Raw genomic sequence first — 15,973 nt, forward strand, 5'->3', positions numbered from 1 at the left:
GCTCAGCACGCAGCCCTGTGGTACACCAGTGTTGAGTGTGATGGTGGTGGAGCAGATGTGGCCTGATCTAACATTCTGAGGTCTGTTAGTCAGAAAGTCCATAACCCAGTTGCAGAGAGACGTGTCGATATCCAGGTCTCTGAGTTTGATCAGTAACTTAGAGGGTATGACAGTGTTGAATGCTGAGCTGAAGTCAACAAACAGCATTCGTGCATAAGTGTTTTTATTGTCCAGGTGTGTGAGTACAGAGTGCAGTGCTATGGAGACGGCATCTTCTGTGCTCCTGTTGCCACGGTAGGCAAACTGATGTGGGTCCAGTGTGGATGGCAGAGAGTCTTTCAGATGTGCCAGGACCAACCGCTCGAAGCACTTCATGATGATGGGTGTGAGTGCTACAGGGCGGTAGTCATTCAGGCATGTTGGGCTGGAGTGTTTGGGCACCGGCACAATAGAGGTGGTTTTAAAGCATGTTGGCACAGTTGCTAGGTTGCTAGGTTTTCTTCCATAAATGAGTTTATTGTGGTTAAAAAAACTGTTAATTGCTTAAAAAAGGACAGACACATTGCTGTGCTTCATCCATGATTCATGATTTAATAGGGAACAGCACTTTTAAGGTTTCAAGAGATTAAAAGGCTGATGTAGAGACTTATTATTTACAAGTTCCGGGAAAGGAAGAGATTCATCATCGCTAATAGAGTGAGGAAAATACTGAAGGACCACAATCTGTGCTCCTTACAGATTCATATAAGAGCAGCAATGATCATTTATTTAATCTCAGAGAATCTAGGAGTCAATGATGCATAAATACTACAAATTACGAAAAAAAAGTCATTCGTTTTGTTTGCATTACAGTATTGAGAATGTGACTTTATTGCATTGCATTAATGGGAATTGGAGAAACGGGCTTAACTGTTGTATGAAGCTCTTAATGGTCCTAGTAATGACCTTTTTTGTGTTTTTGCAAAATATAATTGATGCCATAAAACAGTAACAGTGTGTGTTTATGGTGTTTGTTCCAGGAGATACACACGCTATTATGGTACCAAAGGAGATGCGGCCCCGTCTATGTCCCACTACGCGCTCACACACTACAGTAAATGGGAGGAGAGCATTGAAGAGTGGCAGAGGCCAATTCTGCAGGACAGGTGAAACGAAGTACTATTTCTCTGTGATCGATGTCAATGTAGCTGTACAGAAATTGATTTCTGTGTTGATTCTGAGATTGTAAAAATGCATCGATATTCTCTCTGGAATGGATTATGAGCTTAGTGTTTAACAGCAGATGACACTCTAGGCTAGTTTTTAACCATATTGTAAACGCTCATGAGGAAAAGTGCTTGTGCGTTCTGCTGAGTCATGTAAGCTGGCTTTTGTGTCAGGAGATTAGTGTAAATAGCTCACAATGAACACTCTAGTAATTTGCGCAAATTTTTCCCTTCTTTATTATTAATAATTTTAGGTTTAAGTGGTATTTATAAGGAATTGAATGCAAGCAGAGTACGGCTGTTTGTAAGGCATAAAAAACTGTCGGCACCAATAGCCTAGTGGTTAGTGCGTCGACACATAACGCTGAGGTGCTCACGGTCACCCAAATTTGAGTCCCAGATCGAGGTCATTTGCCAATGCTATACTGTACTGTCCTATAAAAATAATGGCTAAACCCCCCTTAAAAATGATTATTAAAAAAACCTAAGTTCAGATTTGATTCACGAGAGAATAGTGATGCATTTCCACAATCTCAGGATCCATGCAGAATTGTTTTCCCCACAGCTCTACACAATGAGTCCTATCAGTTCATCAGGTTGCCTACATCTGATTTACTCATTCACAAAAGACTGTGAGCAGTCATGCTTCCGGTAAATTGATTTGACTGCTTATTTAAATGAACAGGAGAGTCATAGATGCATCTGTTATGTGCATAGACAAGAGAAGCCCTTATGTGTTATTTCTCAGCAATCGCCTTCATAACGTGTGCACTGCATACAGAGTAAATACTGTGTGCTTTGAATGGTATTGCTGCAAGTCACAAGCACCATGCTAAGCCTGTTATACACCTTCGTTTTGTTTTAACATAAGGCAGCTATTCTTTTTCGATGGCTAGGCTGATTTAATTTTTGATGTTCTGCCAATTTGAGATTAACAGTATTGGCTGGTTTCTGTCATAATGAATTGGTTTGTCTATTTCATGTTTTTTTTTTTAAAAACTAACTGTGTTATGTATGTGTATATATTATTTGGGGGTTTTGAATGAGTCAGTGGCATTGTAAAGATGCAATATATAACCATCAGCTTCTCTCGCAATGGCTGAAAGGGTTGTTCCTTTGGCTTTTATCTGGACATTCTGATGTCGGAGGGTTTTAGTCATTTTAGGAAGCATCACCATCTTATAAAGTTGAATTGGTTTATCAAATAAGTACGGAAATTACCAGCATATGCCAACCTGATGCCATCATGTTTTTTTTAAATATATATTTAGTTAAAGAGATAGTTCATCCAAAAATGAAAACAATCTTCTTTAATGTCCTAATGAAAAACAAAGTCACATACATCTTCAATGGCCTGAGAGCTAATTAACTGTGAATTTTCATTTTAGATTAACTATTGCTTTAAGAAATATTGTCCCACAGAATACATTAAGGCTGCATTTACACTGCAAGCTTCAAGTGACTCAATTACGATTTTTGGGGGGTTTTTTCTCTCTCCCATGTGCCACAGATCGGATATGGCCCATGTACGTGTAAGCAGGAAAAAATCACATGGATTCTGATTTACTCAAATCAGATTCAGGCCTTGCTCATATGTGGAAATATATCCGATATGAATTGGATCAGTGTCCTCATAAGCAGGTTGATCGGATTTTCACCGGTCAATGCGATTCAAGTCATTAAAAACCATATCGAATAATGTCAACTCTGATGCTTTTTTTTGATTTCAGAACAGACTTCAGCAGAGTCCCAAACTTTAAATCTCATATACGAGGACTAAAAAAGCTTTTATATTGTCATATAGCACAAGAATTTAAGCATGATTAATGAGAGAGAGAGAGAGAGAGAGAGAGAGAGAGAGAGAGAGAGAGAGAGAGAGAGAGAGAGAGAGAGAGAGAGAGAGAGAGAGAGAGAGAGAGAGAGAGCGTAATATCAGGCACGTACCCATATATACTTGTATAAAACTATTGCACATCATTACGTGCATAAATCACGCCATGAACATGACATTTAAAAAGCTACTGGTTTAAAAATCCTAGATTAAAAGAAGATGGCCAAATGAGAACTTTTCTGTCATAAACAATAGTAAAATTGGATACGAGACACTTTTAAAAGATGATGTAAGCTGGTCATCAAAATAAATTAGATCCAGTCACAATATCGGAATTGAGCATAAAGATCTGCAGGGTAAATACAGCTTTAGTTCACAAAATGTTTCCTTTTACTCCTATTAGAATAACTTTTAAACTTCTTTTGGATCAGTGAGAGATGCGCTTTGAAATTTAGTATATTTAAAAATGCAATATTGTCAGAAATGACTTCAGTTTTGGAGGAAAGCAGGTCGCTCTTAAACCATGTGTTGTTGTAGGTCTCTACCAGCGTGGTATAAATCTGCTCTGTTTAATGAGCTCTACTTTGTTGTGGATGGTGGAACTGTATGGGTGGAGCTTCCGGAAGATGCTGATATCAGCGATGGGCTTCGTCCTGAGGATGGAGGACTTCCAGCACAACCTGAAGTTGTCAAAGAATTTGGCCGATTTGCTTACCTTGAGGGTAAGAGAGTAGGGGTGCGAGATTTCAGATTGCCTTAATATGCAAAAAATCTGGATTTGTTTAGATCAAGTCTATGATACGATTTCATTTAGGTAATTTATATAACTTATTTGTGCCATTTACCAAAATCATCATGAAAAATGCTAAATTAAATGTTATGCAATAGGGCTGTGGAATATGACAATATATATCTTATTGACAAAACAAAAGATCTATTGTTTCATATTATGCTACATTTCATGATGTCACAGAATACATTGTTTACAGTAATAGTTTTTTATCATTTGCATGACCAATCTGGATGCAGGGAGAAACGTGAAATGGCAGGCTGAAGTTGCAAGCTCAAAAGTACAATGTTTATATTTTGACTTAATTTATCAATATTTTATATTGGGCCTGGAATAATTATTTTAAAATGTGCTTTATGTTTCATTAATTTTTATTTTCTTTATTTTATTTTATTTTATTTCTTTTTTTTTTTTTTATAATTATTTGTTAGGGGTTTTGACCTTTATTGTATAGGACAGTAGAGAGTATTGACAGAAAATATAAAAATATATATATAAATATTATTTTTGTCATATTTTCCAGCCCTATTTTGGGATATATATTAAAAATCTCTAACCAAAATAAGATATTAAAAACTTCTATTTCATAGTTTTATTTGACTCTGGTTTTTATCAGACATATTTAGATCTCAGTTCATTGTAAATTTAAATGTGTTCTAAATAAAAATTTTAAACAATAATAATACATTCTGAACCTCTCACTGATCTCAGGTCAGGAGTACAGGATGTATAACACATATGATGTCCATTTCTATGCTTCATTTGCTCTCATTATGCTCTGGCCAAAGCTGGCTCTGAGTCTACAGTATGATATAGGTGAGCTTTATCATTTCATTTTTAATAGTCTTATAATAAATTTATCCGTTTGTGTAATTAAACTGATCGTTAACTCTTTGTCTTTTTGTTCAGCGGGTAGTGTTGTTCAGCATGACCCCACAGAGAGGCTGAATCTAATGAATGGCAGATATTCGCCAGTCAAGACTCGAGGTGTTGTACCGCATGACATCGGAGACCCGGGTGAGTTGGGCATAACGCCATACCATCCATTCATGCATATTACAGAAATTTAAAGCTGTGTTTTTGTAAATCTGATCACAAGTGGACCACACTAAGGACAGGTATTAAAAGGTGTGTGGAAATTTATAGTGTATTTCACTTCCAGAGGTGGTCGAAAGCATTTTTGACTCAAAGTTTTTTAGTGTAAATGCAGGTTTGGGTGTAATGAGTTGCAAAGTAATTTGTTACTGTAATTAAATTACTTTTCCTTTGAAAAGTAAAGTGATTTCTTTTTCATTTTTAGACAATTTAATTACAGTTACTTTTAATGTACTTGCCTTCTCATAATTGGCTTGTTGCAAACCTGTTTTAGTTTCCTATCTTCAGTTGAACACCGATATTATGCCCCGAGTCTAGGGGAAAACAACATGGGCATAATAAACGGAAACAACTAATGTGTTGTGGGTGGTGGATTTCCCAAACAAAACAAAAACTTAATGCAAAAGATCCCCTTCGGTCGACAACCAAACTCGGTTGAGAGTAATTGAATAGATTTAGTGTAGTAAAATAGTCATTTTAAATGAGCATCTCTTCAGGGTGGCCACAGGCCAAAATAACAAACAAAAGACTCTATAAAGTAAATGAACTAAATTACCTATAAATATTTAAAGAAAAATACAGAAAGCTTACCTTTCTCCCTAAGCATAATCAAAAGTAATCAAATAAATAGACAGGCCATCCCTAGAAGCTCAAACTCTCAAAAGTTGAACGCGTTAACAATGGTACAAGATTAAATGTTGGTTGACGACCAGAGGGGTAAGGGAAATCCAGGAGCTCCACTCCCAGCAACCGTCGCACCACAAATAAGCTCCCAGAACCCTGCCGGAAGTTCCTTATTATAGGCCTCTGTGACCAGCAGCCAATCAGAGCATGGATCACATTGGAATGGGAGCCTATGGAATAACAGAAAACCACAAGAAGGTGGGACAAAGAAAAAATACACCTGCAATGCCCCCTAAAAAAAACTTTAGTCGTAGTAACAGAAGAAGATATTTTGAAGAATGCTGAAAACCTGTAACTATTGACTTCCATATTATTAGTTTTCCATAGTAAGGAAGTCAGTGGTTAAAAGTTTTTAGCTTTCTTCAAATGATCTTCTTTTGTGTTTGACAGTAGAACGAAACTCCTAAAAGTTTGAAACCACTCAAGGAAGAGTAAATAATCAGCAGTTTAGTTTTTGAGTGAACTATCCCTTTAGGTAGTGTACGAAAATTCAACAGTTCTGTCTAAATCCATTCAGAGTTGCAGATGATTTATATATTTTTTGTTATTCTAATATATTTTGCAGAATGAATCAATTTTTCTATTAAAAAAGGTCACATTTATCAATATGTTTGCACTTTTAAGAAACAATTTATTCAGATATTTGTTAAATGTAAGTATAAGAAAATGTAAGTATAAGTTCAGAGTAATTGTATGGATCTCTTTTTTTGTGCTGGGCAAAGATTCATCATGATTAATCACATCCAAATAAAAAGTTTAGACATAATATACTGTATATGTGTGTACTGTGTTTATATGTATTTATGTATATCTAAATACTCACATACATATATTTGAGAATGTTATACATATACATATATTTGCTTGTTTTACATTGTGTATTGCATTTTTGGATGTGATTAATCACGATTAATCTTTGCCCAGCACTAGTTTTGATACACATTTTTAAGTGTTAATTAAAAAAACAACAACTTTTGACTCCAATATAAAGAATTAAGCGGTTAATTTCTATGCAATGAGATTCATAGGGATTTTCAGCATTTTAGAATCAAGTAATTAAATCGCTAATTAATTAATTCAGTTACTTTTCAGGCAAAGTCATTAAAAATTTATGATTAGTACCTATTATTTAACCACTTTTTGAAGTAACTTACCACAAACTGTGTAAATGCTGTATTATATTGATATTGTAGTGTGGTTGAATGCTCTCAAACCGCCAGTAAAGACATCTTATCTGTACCTACTGACCTAATACTTCAACATTATGGGATGTGTGCTACGCTATACAGAAATTAAACCTTGCCTTTTTTCCTTGTGTTATTTAATATAATGCTAGATTTGAATGAGCTCATTAGTGCATTGTTCACATCCTAGTAAAACCTCCTCTTTTATTTCCAACAGATGATGAGCCATGGGTTCGTGTCAATGCATATTTGATCCACGACACGGCCGACTGGAAGGACCTGAACCTGAAGTTCGTGTTGCAGGTGTACAGGGACTATCATCTGACCCAGGACCAGCAGTATCTTAAGGACATGTGGCCCGTATGCCAGGTGGACATTTTGTAAAGCTTTTATATGTTAAAGTGGTGAGACATGTCAAGTGTTTGATTGAATATCTTCTCTCATATTCTGGCTCATTCAGACCGTGATGGAAAACGAGTTGAAGTTTGATAAGGACGGGGATGGGCTGATAGAAAACTCTGGGTATGCAGACCAGACTTATGATGGATGGAAGGTGACAGGACCCAGGTCTGAGCTTATTTTATGTATTTTCAGTTTTCAGTTCTTTCTTTCTTTCTTTCTTTCTTTCTTTCTTTCTTTCTTTCTTTCTTTCTTTCTTTCTTTACTTTTTCTTGTTTGTTCTTTTTTCTTGTTCTTTATTTTTTCTTTTTCTTTTGTTCTGACTTTTTATTTTTACTTGTTTTTCTTGTTCTCTTGTTTGTTATCTTTTTTCTTATTTGTAGAAATTTTTTCTTTCGTTTTGTCATTTTTTTCTGTCTTTTTCTTTTTTCACTCTTCTTTCTTTCTTTCTTTCTTTCTTTCTCTTCTCTTCCATTTTTTTTCTTTCATTTTTTTAATTCTTGTTTTTTTTTCTTTCATTTTTTTTTCATTTTTGTAAAGTTTTGTTTTCTCTTTTTGCTGTCTTTTTTTTCTTAAATTTTTTTCTGTTTTTTTTCTTTCTTTTTTCTCTTTTATTTTTTATTCTTTTTTCTTTCATTCTTTTCTTGTTTGTTTGTTTCTTGTTATTTCTTTCTCTCTTGTTCGTTCTTTTTTTATTTATTTTTTCTTCCTTTTTTCTTTCGTTTTTTTTTCATTATTTTTTCTGTCCTTTTTCTTTGTATTTTGTTTCTTTTTCTCTTTTTTGTTTCTTTTTCTTTCTTTTCTCTTCCCTTTTGTTCATAGATGTTTTCTTTTTCTTTTTGCTCTTTTTCTTTCTTTTCTCTTCTCTGCTCTGCTCTGCTCTTTTCTTTCTTTCTTTCTTTCTTTCTTTCTTTCTTTCTTTCTTACCTTTTCTTGTTTGTTCTCTTTTTTTTCTTAATTTGTTCTTTCTTTTTTCTTTATTTTTCTTGTTTGTTGTTTTTCTTGTTCTTTCATTCTTTTTCTGTCTTTTCTTTTCCTTTGCTCTTTATTTTTTCTTTTTTTCTCTTTTTTTCTTACCTTTTTTTCATTCTTGTTTTTCTTTGTGTTTCTTTTTTTTCTTTCCTTTTTGGCAGATGGAAGAGCTCCAATTAGGCCTTATGTTTTCTTTATTTAATATTTTTTTGTTTTTATTTAATTTTATTCATTTATTTTCCTTCAGCTTAGTCCCTTATTTATCGGGGTCGCCACATCGGAATGAAACGACTATTGAATTTTTTATTCCGTTTAATTTTTCTCAATCTGTACAAATCAAACATATATATTTTCAATCAGATTATCCATTTATTCATTCATTTTCTTTGCGGCTCAGTCCCTTTATTAGTCGGGTCGCCACAGTGGAATGAACCACCAACTTATCAGCACATGTTTTTTACGCAGCAGATGCCCTTCCAGTCGCAACCCAACACTGGGAAACAATCAGATTATTATTATTTTTTATTTATGGCAGATAGAAAAGTGACTGTGCTCTGATTGCATTTAATGTTTTTATTTTTATTCATTTTATTTATTTATTTTTCTAAATCTATACAAAAATATGTGATTGGAATTGTTTATATACAGTTAAAGTCTGAATTATTAGCCCCCTGTATTATTAGCCCCCCTGTTTATTTTTTTTTCTTCTCCAATTTCTGTTTAACGGAGAGAAGATTTTTTCAACACATTTCTAAACATAATAATTTTAATAACTCATTTCTAATAACTGGTTTATTTTGTCTTTGCCATGATGACAGTAAATAATATTTGACTAGATATTCTTCAAGACACTTCTATACAGCCTAAAGTGACATTTAAAAGCTTAACTAGGTTAATTAGGTTAACTAGGCAGGTTAGGGTAATTGTGTAACGATGGTTTGTTCTGTAGACTATCGAAAAAATATATAAAGGGCCAATAATTTTGACCTTTAAAATGGATTTTTTTTTTAAATTAAAAACTGCTTTTATTCTAGCTGATATAAAACAAATAAGACTTTCTACAGAAGAAAATATCAGTCAGACATACTGTGAAATTTTTCTTGCTCTGTTAAACATAATTTGGGAAACACTTAAAAAAATAAATTCAAAGGGGGGCTAATAATTCTGACTTTAACTGTATATATATTTAAACCCTGTGTTTCTGCTCTGCCAGTGCGTACTGTGGTGGTCTGTGGCTAGCGTCGGTGTGCATGATGTGTAAAATGGCAAGTGTGCTGAATTGCGAGTCTGTTCATCAACGCTACAGAGATATATTGGAGAGAGGAAGTGCAGCCTTTGACAAACTCCTCTGGAATGGTGAGTGTCAGCACAGTGCTACATGTATTTAAACTAGCAGTCATTTGTCTTATATATCTAAAAAAATATGCACATGACTCTATGCACATGCTAATTTTTTAAGCCTCTTATGGACTCTTAGTATGAACATTCAATCTTTTATTAGATCCATTTCTAGGAAGAGAAGATTACTTCAACTATAGAAATCTACTCTTCCTTCCATTCATCTTTTTACACCTATGTGGAATGTCTTTTCCCGATAGGCAAGTACTATAACTATGACAGCAGTGGGCGGAGTCTGTCGAACAGCGTGATGTCAGATCAGTGCGCAGGCCATTGGTTCCTCAGGGCATCTGGACTGGGAGATGATGAATACCAGGTCAGTCAGAGAAGTGCTTAATGAACACGCTTTATTATAATCAGCAGCTGTTTGTATATTTAACACTTTTCATACCTTAATGTGGTGTCATGAATTTAAAACAAATAATTGTTTTCCAAAATATATTTATTGGATTTTGCTTGAACTTCAGAACAAAATAAAGGAAAAAAAAAATTATCCACAAATTTATCAGGTATTAAATAAATGATTAAATTATTAATAACAATACTGAATACATATTTTTGTATGTTGTATTTAACAGCTTTTAACAACAAATAATAATAATATAGATTTATATTTACACTATTTGTGCTCTCAAAGACAGTAAAACAGCAGCGCTTTGAAATATTACTAATAGTTTTCTACTTAATATTCTGAAATGTAATTCATTTAAATGATTGCAAAGCTGAATACTAAGCAGCTATTATTCTAGTCTTCGCTGTCATATGATCCTTCAGAAATTATTCTGATATGCTCATTTGGTGTTCAAGAAACATTTATAAGAATACCATTATCATCACTGTTGTAAATGAATGTGCTGCTAAATGAAGTGTGAAAACAGGGATGCAGTTTTTTTTAGGATTCTTTGGTGAACAAAGTTTGAAGAACAACAAACTTATATGACATGCATGCATATATTGTACACATTACTGCAGCTACATTTAGTTTAAATGGTCTAAATTGTGATTAAATATAGCAAATTTAAAGTTTCAATTGGAACATTAGATTTTTTTAAGGTTCTAAGTGTAGCATTGTTTACATTTAGGATTATTATTATTATTATTATTATTGAAGAATCTAACTAAGGATCTGAGAATCCTTGTAGTAAACCTATGTGCGTGTTGTTTCAAGAAAGCAACCGTTTATTTGTGATGTGTTTTATTTTCATTTAATTATTTGATCATTAGTCATTTATATAATTATCATTGTCATTTTATTGATCATTAGTTAATGATTTGATTATTATTTGTCATTTTATTATGTATTTATATTTTATTATTATTTTCATAGAATTATTGCTTTATTATTATTTCATTTTTCCATATTGTTATAATCTCATGACTGTGTGGATTCAAGCGACACTTGTTTTCATAAGTGAGATAAGAGACTGTCTCCATTTCAAGGTCTATATTGTCTCTGGACAATGTTGTGAAGCAGAAGATTTCCATTGCTGTAGCATGTGGTAATAATAACACTTGTTGGATTTTATCCTGGTCATTGAATCATACGCAGCAAAGATAATTCAATAAACTCTGCTCTTTTATTATCATTGTTACTTCATCTCCTGCTTCTGCTCCTCTCTGGTTTTCTCAGTCAACTCCTATATTGATAGGAGACTGTTGAATTCAGTTGAATACTGGTTAACTGGAAAACTTTCTGACAAGATCTGGTGTCCGGAGCTGGATCATATTTATCTGCCGTGGAGATGGTCTAACATTATTATTATTACATTGTCATTTAGCAGACATTTAGTCACTTAGCATTATCATTATTATTACATTGACATTTAGTCATTTATTATCCCCCCCAAAATAAGGAAAACTAAAATTAAAAATACGAAAATGTCCATAATTATCGACAAGTTTAGAACTGCCGAACATAAAATGTAAAATTGTAAATTACATTTGACCAAAAATTACTTTGAACATTCTTATAATTATTTTGTGACCAAAATACTAAAATTTCAGGTCAGGGTCTGTGTTTTAATTCAAGTTATGTTTATTTCTATCGCGCTTCTACTATGTAGATTGTGTCAAAGTAGCTTAACATAGAAGTTCTAGTAAATTGAAACTGTGTCAGTCCAGTTTTCAGAGTTGAAGTTTAGTTCAGTGTGGTTTAAATTTCACTGCTGGAAGTATAAACACTGAAGAGCAAATCCATCGATGCGCAGCTTCTCAAGTCCCAAACTAAGCAAGCCAGTGGCGAGGAACAAACTTTACCAATTGACGAAGTTCCTGAAGGGAAACTGACTAACACAAATCATATTTTACATCCAGGCATTTCCAAAGGAGAAGATCTGCAGTGCGCTGAAGTCAGTGTTTGACTTGAACGTGATGAGTTTTGCGGGTGGGCAGATGGGAGCAGTGAATGGCATGAGGCCAGAAGGTGTTCCTGACCGATCCAGCGTCCAATCAGACGAGGTGTGGGTGGGTGTTGTGTATGGATTGGCAGCTACAATGATACATGAAGTAAGTCAAACATCAGCTCATATCATCAGGTTCCAGATGTTGTTAATCATTTAATGATCTCCAAATAAGAGATTAGAGAACCAGACAGAAATCGCAATCAGAGGTTTCTGTTTCAAACACGTGATCGGCGACCAGCCATTATTGTTATTGTTGTTTTAGTTCAGCTGATCTCTGTCCAGACTTGCAAACAAACCATTCTGCAATGTTTTTTTTAGTACAAACTATGTAAATGCAGTGTTAAAAGAGGCCAGTGATGCTGAACTTTACTGGGATTTGGCTGTACATTGTGGGATAAACAAGATATTTCTATTAATTTGATCACATTTAAAGATGCCATAGAATGCATTGATGCATTGTTTTTAACTGTTCTCTAAAATCTCCAGAAACTGTTTTACAAGCCCATTTAGGACCCAATGAATTGACCCTTAGAGATGCATTTTGGGTTGTATTTTGTGGATTTAACGTACAGTTGAAGTCAAAATTATTAGCCCCTCTTTGAATTTATTTAAGTTTTATTTTTTCAATATTCCCCAAATTATGTTTAACAGAGCAAGGAAATTTTCACAGTATTTCCGATACTATTTTTTTCTTCTGGAGAAAGTCTTATTTGTTTTATTTTGGCTAGAATAAAAGCAGTTTTTAATTTTTTCTGAACCATTTTAAGATCAACATTATTAGCCCCTGTAAGCTATATATTTTTTCGATTAGTCTACAGAACAAACCATCGTTATACAATAACTTGCCTAATTACCCAACCTGACTAGTTAACCTAATTAACCTAGTTACGCCTTTAAATGTCACTTTAAGCTGTATAAAAGTGTCTTGAAAAATATCTAGTCTAATATTACGCTTGGTAATAGGGCACTACCAAAGCCCATCAGCGGAAACCCTGTTATCAAAGTTACAAATAGAGAGAGAATTTCAATATTCTCCAGGGACAGAATAGCCAGGCACATGATGCGCCACTTCTCCCAATCGTCCATCATGTATCCAGCTACAAACATCCCTGCAGGACAGTTGGGATCCCCCAAACCCAGACTTGTTGAGTAGATAGTTTTAGGAATAGTTTTAAGAAACTCATTTTTCATCATCTTAGATAATGTGTGTATTTGTACTTTTTTTTTTTTTGTTTCTTTTCTTTTGTTTTACACTTTATGTAGCACTTTGAATGTAAGAAAAGTGTAGTATAAATAACATGTGTTTTTATTGTTATAGTCATACAAATATTTATACAATTGCACTTTAAAAATTTATAAATATAAAAAATTATATATATTTTACATTAATTTTAAACAAAGTGAGAAAAATATTGGAAATCAAAATTGCCCAATTTGCTTGTAAAAATTTTTAATTGGGCATGAAAAATCAGTCTAATTCTCATTTTCTCAGGGTATGGTGGAGGAGGGCCTGCGCACTGCTGAGGGCTGTTATCGAGCTGTATGGGAGCGAATGGGAATGGCCTTCCAGACACCCGAAGCCTACTGCGAGAAGGGCATCTACCGCTCTCTGGCTTACATGAGGCCTCTGAGCGTATGGGCAATGCAGCTGGCACTCAACAATCGACCAAACCACAACACAACCACTGATAAAGACTGAGCTGGAGCCTTAAAAATCTGCCCAAGGAAACTTTGCACTGGCGAGCAATCCATGTAAATTGTTGATTCTTGCATTTTGAACTTTAAAAGACTGCTAAATGTTTTCGTGCGATGTTGGTTCAGACAGAACCTTCATCACAGGCTGTTTAGAAAAAAACTGACTCTTCCACTGAAGATGTACATAAGCTTTATTACAGTTTTGCATGTAGCAGCTGTGATATTTTGATGATTGGAAGTGTTTAAATTTTGTTTGTTGGGGTGTAGGGTTATCAATCTTTCAGTAGTTAAAGGGAAAGTTCACATTTAAAATCACAATTTATTCATCATTTACTTACCAAACCCTATATGAGTTTCTTTTTCTGTTGAACAACATAAGTTGTGTTGGAGAATGTTGGAAATTGGTATCCATTGACTTCCAATATATGGAGGTCAATGACTACCAGTTTTCAACATTCTTCAAAATATTTTTTTATGTTATGCAGAGAGAATTTGGTTTTGAACAAATGGAGGCTAAGTATATTTTGACAGAATTAAAATTTTTTGGTGAACTGGCCCTTTAAAGGATGATTCTATAGAAGATTCCCTTCATATTTTGCATTATTTCCGTTATGGGGATTCTCTAGAGGAAATCTTGAAATCTTTTTTTGTTGTTGTTGAAGTATTTGTCCTCATGTATAAAGTATCATAAAGCATTTATCTGAAGCTTGGACAAGTCAGTACTGTACATTTTGCATTACAATCATAATAGATGTATATAATTGAATAAATTGGAATGTACGTTTACTGCATTAAGATGGTTTTTCTCTCTTTTCATTTAGAACTAAAGTAACTAAACCTAATACAAATTACACTAACCTTGTTTTGATTCAGCAGGAACACTATTAACCTTGAAATAAAATGAATAAAAAAACAGGGTGTCCGCGGGGTCTTAAAGTTTTCGGGTCGAAATTATAGGCCTTAAAATGTCTTAAATTCACTTAAATATTGTTTTGTAGGTCTTAAATCATTTCAAACAGGTCTTAATATTCTTATGTCCAAGTAAAGCTGCTCAACTGGGCCAACAGCCATCACCAATAATCCATCTAAATTTTTTTTAAATATATTTTGTTATATTTTATATTATATGTATAATTATATATATATATATATATATATATATATATATATATATATATATATATATATATATATATATATATATATAATTTATTTTTTATATATTGCAAATAGATACAAGCTGTATAACATTTTTACAGCAAATTCTCTTAATTAACCAGGGAAAGAAAACTAAAGTAACACATCCCTTTTCAAGATATTACTTTAATACAAAAACTATTTACAGAAGTAACCAGGCCATTAGAAAAAATCCTGAGTTTAGCCCTGTATAAGTCTAAAATTTCATTCACACTGGTCTTAAAAGGGTCTTAAATTTGACTTGAAACCTGCAGGAACCCTGAAAACTTCTATGACTAAACCAATTAAATTACTAGAACTTATGTATAAAAAAACAACCTAGACTTGGAAATTTTGTTAAGCCGTAGGTTTTATCATAAAACTATTTTTGGAGTACGAAATCATTCAGAGATCTTAACCACAGCAAAAGTATTGCAATCGTCAGCTCTGATCATCGTTAAATTGCATGGAAAGCACAACAACCGCAATCATATTATAATCACTAATGCTATTGTATATAATCAGCCACTAGAGGTCTATCTTGAGCTTCAGTGTGTGGTTTTATCAGTTTACCACGCGCACACACAGATGTAGATCGGTAACCGTTCTTCAGGTCTTGAGTGCTTCATCTCTCTGGAGTGCGAGAGAAGCGGCTAAAGTGCACACGGTGTTTTTTGTGGGCCGGGCCGTACAGGGCTTGGGTTTATTTTAAACACTCCTGTTAAAAATATATGAGAGTGCTGATATTTAATTGATGGCTGCACAGACTGCACAAGGTAAGGCCTGCTCTAGCACGACTAGTCAGAAAGTGGAAGAACTACTGTATCATTACTTACACGATAGAAAAGTCATAAAACGACATTAAAATGCCATAATGGCATTATTTAACGCCGTCCATTAGCATCTGCACCTATTTAAGTCCTTTTCTGCTAGCAAAACATGTTCTAACCGAGATAAAGAGCTAGTTAATAGAAAATTTTAAATTCTGTCATAATTTTCTCACCCTTTACTTGTTCCAAACCTTCTGTTCTTCTGTTAAACACAAAAGAAGATATTTTGGGAACACTGTTACCAGTTTTCAGCTTCCAAATATCTTCTTTTTACTAAATAAATAAACTCATAATGGATAAAAATGACTCGAG

The 15,973-nt window shown here is 33.8% G+C and overlaps 1 protein-coding gene across 1 annotated transcript in view; it reads left to right on the forward strand.

Annotated features, from left to right (window-relative positions):
* The window catches only part of gba2 (glucosidase, beta (bile acid) 2), a 31,608-nt gene extending 17,158 nt beyond the window's left edge, over positions 1-14,450 (forward strand). Inside the window, exons 8-17 of the mRNA XM_056461320.1 lie at positions 1,020-1,145; positions 3,574-3,758; positions 4,538-4,642; positions 4,736-4,843; positions 7,007-7,158; positions 7,250-7,356; positions 9,374-9,516; positions 9,759-9,874; positions 11,872-12,063; positions 13,453-14,450. Of these exons, the coding sequence (XP_056317295.1) occupies positions 1,020-1,145; positions 3,574-3,758; positions 4,538-4,642; positions 4,736-4,843; positions 7,007-7,158; positions 7,250-7,356; positions 9,374-9,516; positions 9,759-9,874; positions 11,872-12,063; positions 13,453-13,659 (1,441 nt within the window). The 3' untranslated portion in view covers positions 13,660-14,450. The remainder of the gene's footprint in view (positions 1-1,019; positions 1,146-3,573; positions 3,759-4,537; positions 4,643-4,735; positions 4,844-7,006; positions 7,159-7,249; positions 7,357-9,373; positions 9,517-9,758; positions 9,875-11,871; positions 12,064-13,452) is intronic.
* Positions 14,451-15,973: the final 1,523 nt, after the last annotated feature.

Source organism: Danio aesculapii, chromosome 7, assembly GCF_903798145.1.
Source record: "Danio aesculapii chromosome 7, fDanAes4.1, whole genome shotgun sequence".
In the NCBI taxonomy this organism is placed as follows: domain Eukaryota; kingdom Metazoa; phylum Chordata; class Actinopteri; order Cypriniformes; family Danionidae; genus Danio; species Danio aesculapii.